A 3,358-nucleotide genomic window follows, 5' to 3' on the forward strand; every position below is an offset into this window, starting at 1 on the left:
GCCGCCCGCCACGGCCACGAGCGGGTGGTCGATTTGCTGATGCAGCACGGGGCGGAGATCAACAAGCAGGGCAACGGCGGCTTTGCCGCGCTGATGCTCGCCGCCAGCCAAGGCCAGCCCGCCATCGTGCTCCGCCTGCTGCGGGCGGGCGCGGACACGGCACTGCGCTGTGAGAACGGCAAGACAGCGCTGCAGTGGGCAAAGGAGAGGGGCCACGCCGAGTGCGTGCGCGCCCTCGAGGAGCATGCGGCGGCGGAGGCGGCGGCCGAGGCAGCGGCGAGGGAGGCGGTGAGAGCGGTGGCAGAGGCGGGAGGAGGCGGGAGGAGGCGAGGTGTGGCTGCGGGGAGCGCGCGGCGGGCGGCGGCGGTGCAGCGCTCACTTCGAGGGCTGCTTCTTCGAGAAGCAGTAGACGGCGTTGTTTGTCATCTTCTCCTGGGCGATGAGGACCTGCGGGGGGCGGGACCGGGAAGGGTCTGGCGTGAGTCAGAGAGGCTTCACGTCGTCTGCGGAGGCGCGACGAGCTCCTTCTCGGAGCCGTTGATGACGAAGTACCCGCCCTGGTCGTACGGGCACTCGCCTGACGCGGCAGGCGGGGGAGGAGGCCCTCACCGACTGCCGCGGAGCCGCGGCCGTCGACAATCTCTGTCCGCGCCCCGCTGCCCCGCCGCTCCCCCGCGCAACACCCGGCGTGCTTCCGGCGCGCACCGAGGTCGGTGAGCTCGCGGTCGTTGGAGTCCTTGAGGATGCAGTAGGTGGAGCGGAGCATGATCGGCACCTGCCCCAGGAAGACCTTGTCCAGCTGCTGCTTCTCCTCGTCCGCCGCGCCGTCCGGGTCGTCCGGGTCCTCGGTGCGCGTGGTCTGCGTGAGGTCCATGTAGAGCGGGGCGGCGTAGGTGAGGTTGCGCAGCCGCGCCTCGTTGGGGAACATCGCCGACGTCGTCTGGTCCGCCTCCACCCACGTCGGCTTGGACAGGTAGATCTGGCCAAACTGAATCCCGTACGAGACGGCGCCGGCCGTCTGCATCGTCGGGTTGTGCTGCTGGTTCGGGACGAGCTCGAGTTTCGGCGACTCGTCGACGATCTCCTGCATCGTGTTCATGATGAACTCATCGAACGAGTCGAGTTGCTGCCGCACCAGCCCCTTCTCGTCAAAGTAGGCGGAGATAACCTCCCACACATCCTCCTGATTGATCTCCTCGCCGGCCTCGTCGTCGGCGCCCATGCCGGCGCCGCCCCGGCCGGCGCGGCGAGCGGGCGCCTAGCGGGTGCCTCTGCCACCGGCGAGCGGCCAGCTGCGCGTCCAGTGCACCGGCGAGGGCCTGGCGAGGCTGCGCCGCGCGCTGGGCTGCAGTGCTGGGGCAGGTGGCAAAGAGAATTTTAGAGCCAGGGTGCCTCAAGGCGATGGAACTCCTTAAAATCCCTAGAAGCCGGGAGAAAAGGGACCGGCAGGCGGCGGCGGCGTCGCAGGACGAGGCAGAAGAGAGCGACGCGACAGAGGAAGAAGTAACAAGGGACAGAACAACGAGAGTGGGACGACCGCGAGGTGGCATGAAGGTTGCAGCGAGAATCGGCGAGAGACTGCGAAGAGAGATAGGAAGAGGCAGACTCCCTAGGGTGGGCGACGGCTAGCGCATCACACACCTCTCCTTAAAATCCCTGTGTGGTGGCGCACACTCACACCACACACACAAACAGGCTCACAAGACACAGCGCGGGCTGCCACCACGAAGAGAGAAAAACGGGAAAAAGAAAAATCCGCGGCGGGCACGTCGCGCCGCATGGTGGCCGCGCTGCGCCGCTCGCCGATGGCGCGCGGTTGATCCACTCCGCGGCGGCGCCATCTCACGCAGCGGGGCGCGTCGCGTCGTCGGCGCCAAAACAGACGCGAGCTCGCGGCGCGGCCGCGGCAGCAAAAACATCAACCGTCTACTTCTCCTCTCGTCTTGTCGCAGGCGCACACGCGCGCGACGTGCGCTCGTGTCGCCGCGTTCGCTCCGCGAAGGACGATTCGAACCGGGAGCCAGTCGGCGCAGCGGCGGCACGCGGCGGCAAAACGCACGACGCTCACCTCATGGAGATGCTGCTGCTTTGGCACCTCCTGATATAATGCTGATTTTTTGCTGAGCGGGGCGGAGGCACCGGGCGGCGGAGGCGGCGGCGGACGACGTCTACTACCTGGCCGTCCCCTGTGGTAGCTTAGCGATCAGGGAGGATCTACCTGTTCGGCCTCGAGGAAGCTGCTGGGGGAGAGAGGGGGGGAGAGAGGAGAGGAGGAGCGGAGCGAGCAGAGAGAGAGGAGAGCCTTTGAGCCTTGGCACCAGCCAGGCAGTTGATTTGGCCCTGGCACCAGCCTTGGCAGTTGAGTTGGCCTTGGCACCAGCCTTGGCGGGCGGGCACGCGGGACATGCACAGGCGCCAAGGGGCGCGGCGCCGACAATCACGGCGGTGATTGCGGCGCAGGTGGGGGGACGGGAAGTCCGTCGGCGTTGCCGGGGGCCCAAGGAAGCGCGAGGGAAAAATTCCGCCGCTGAGGGCGCTCGTGCGGCAATAGCCGGGTGGAGGGGGGAGCGTGCCGGACGGGGCGTCGTCGCGCCGTCCGATGGTCTGCTGCCCCGCGCAGCAACCGTCGGGCGACGACCCGGGGGCCAAAAACCCGGCGACGACGGCGCTCTGGATGGGGCGTGACCTCCTGCCTCCAACCTCCTTCCTTTTTGAGCAGGTGTGACGCCGCGCGAGCGACGCTCCGAGATCGCCCGAGATAGCGCGGCGCGGCCCCGAGATCGCCCGAGATCGCGCGAGATCGCCCGAGATCGCGCGGCGCGGCCCGGGGCGGGGTGGATGGGTTGGGAGCGAGGGGGCGGAAGTGTTCAGTGCGGTAGATGGTCAGCTCGAGGCGCGTGAGCCGGACTTGTGAGCCGGACCACCCCCTCTTGTTCCCTGCGTTGTTGAGCCAGGACTCAACATACTCGGGCTGTCGTCATGCCATGTCCGCCTTGCGTTTGTTTCATTACATCGAAGGTAGGTAGGTAGTAAGGTGAAGAACAGCCAGGCTCGGACTGGACACCAACGCGGTATGGGTGGACGCTGGACAGATGATGACGACACGCACGAGCGACACACAGACACAAACAAGCTCACAAGACACACAGCCAGCTGGCTGCCACACACCCTGAGTCGGCGTACACATAACTCAGGGCCACATCCTCCCTGTCGCCCCCCCCAGCACTCCACGGTGCCAAGGGCACAAACAAGGGCACAACTCAAACAACAGACAACAGGAAGTGACATGTGAGGCTAGAGCAGTTTGCTCCACCTCTAGCAATCTCACCGGCCTGCGAGGCACGGACGAGACCGTGGG

At 66.8% G+C, this 3,358-nt stretch overlaps 1 protein-coding gene across 1 annotated transcript in view; it reads right to left on the bottom strand.

The window, feature by feature from the left end:
* EMIHUDRAFT_465037 (hypothetical protein) overlaps positions 1-1,222 on the bottom strand; it is a gene marked incomplete at both ends in the record, with an annotated part of 10,158 nt that extends 8,936 nt beyond the window's left edge. Inside the window, 3 exons of the mRNA XM_005764006.1 lie at positions 412-447; positions 519-577; positions 610-1,222. Of these exons, the coding sequence (XP_005764063.1) occupies positions 412-447; positions 519-577; positions 610-1,222 (708 nt within the window). The remainder of the gene's footprint in view (positions 1-411; positions 448-518; positions 578-609) is intronic.
* Positions 1,223-3,358: the final 2,136 nt, after the last annotated feature.

This window comes from Emiliania huxleyi, assembly GCF_000372725.1.
Source record: "Emiliania huxleyi CCMP1516 unplaced genomic scaffold EMIHUscaffold_61, whole genome shotgun sequence".
Classification (NCBI taxonomy): Eukaryota; Haptophyta; order Isochrysidales; family Noelaerhabdaceae; genus Emiliania; species Emiliania huxleyi.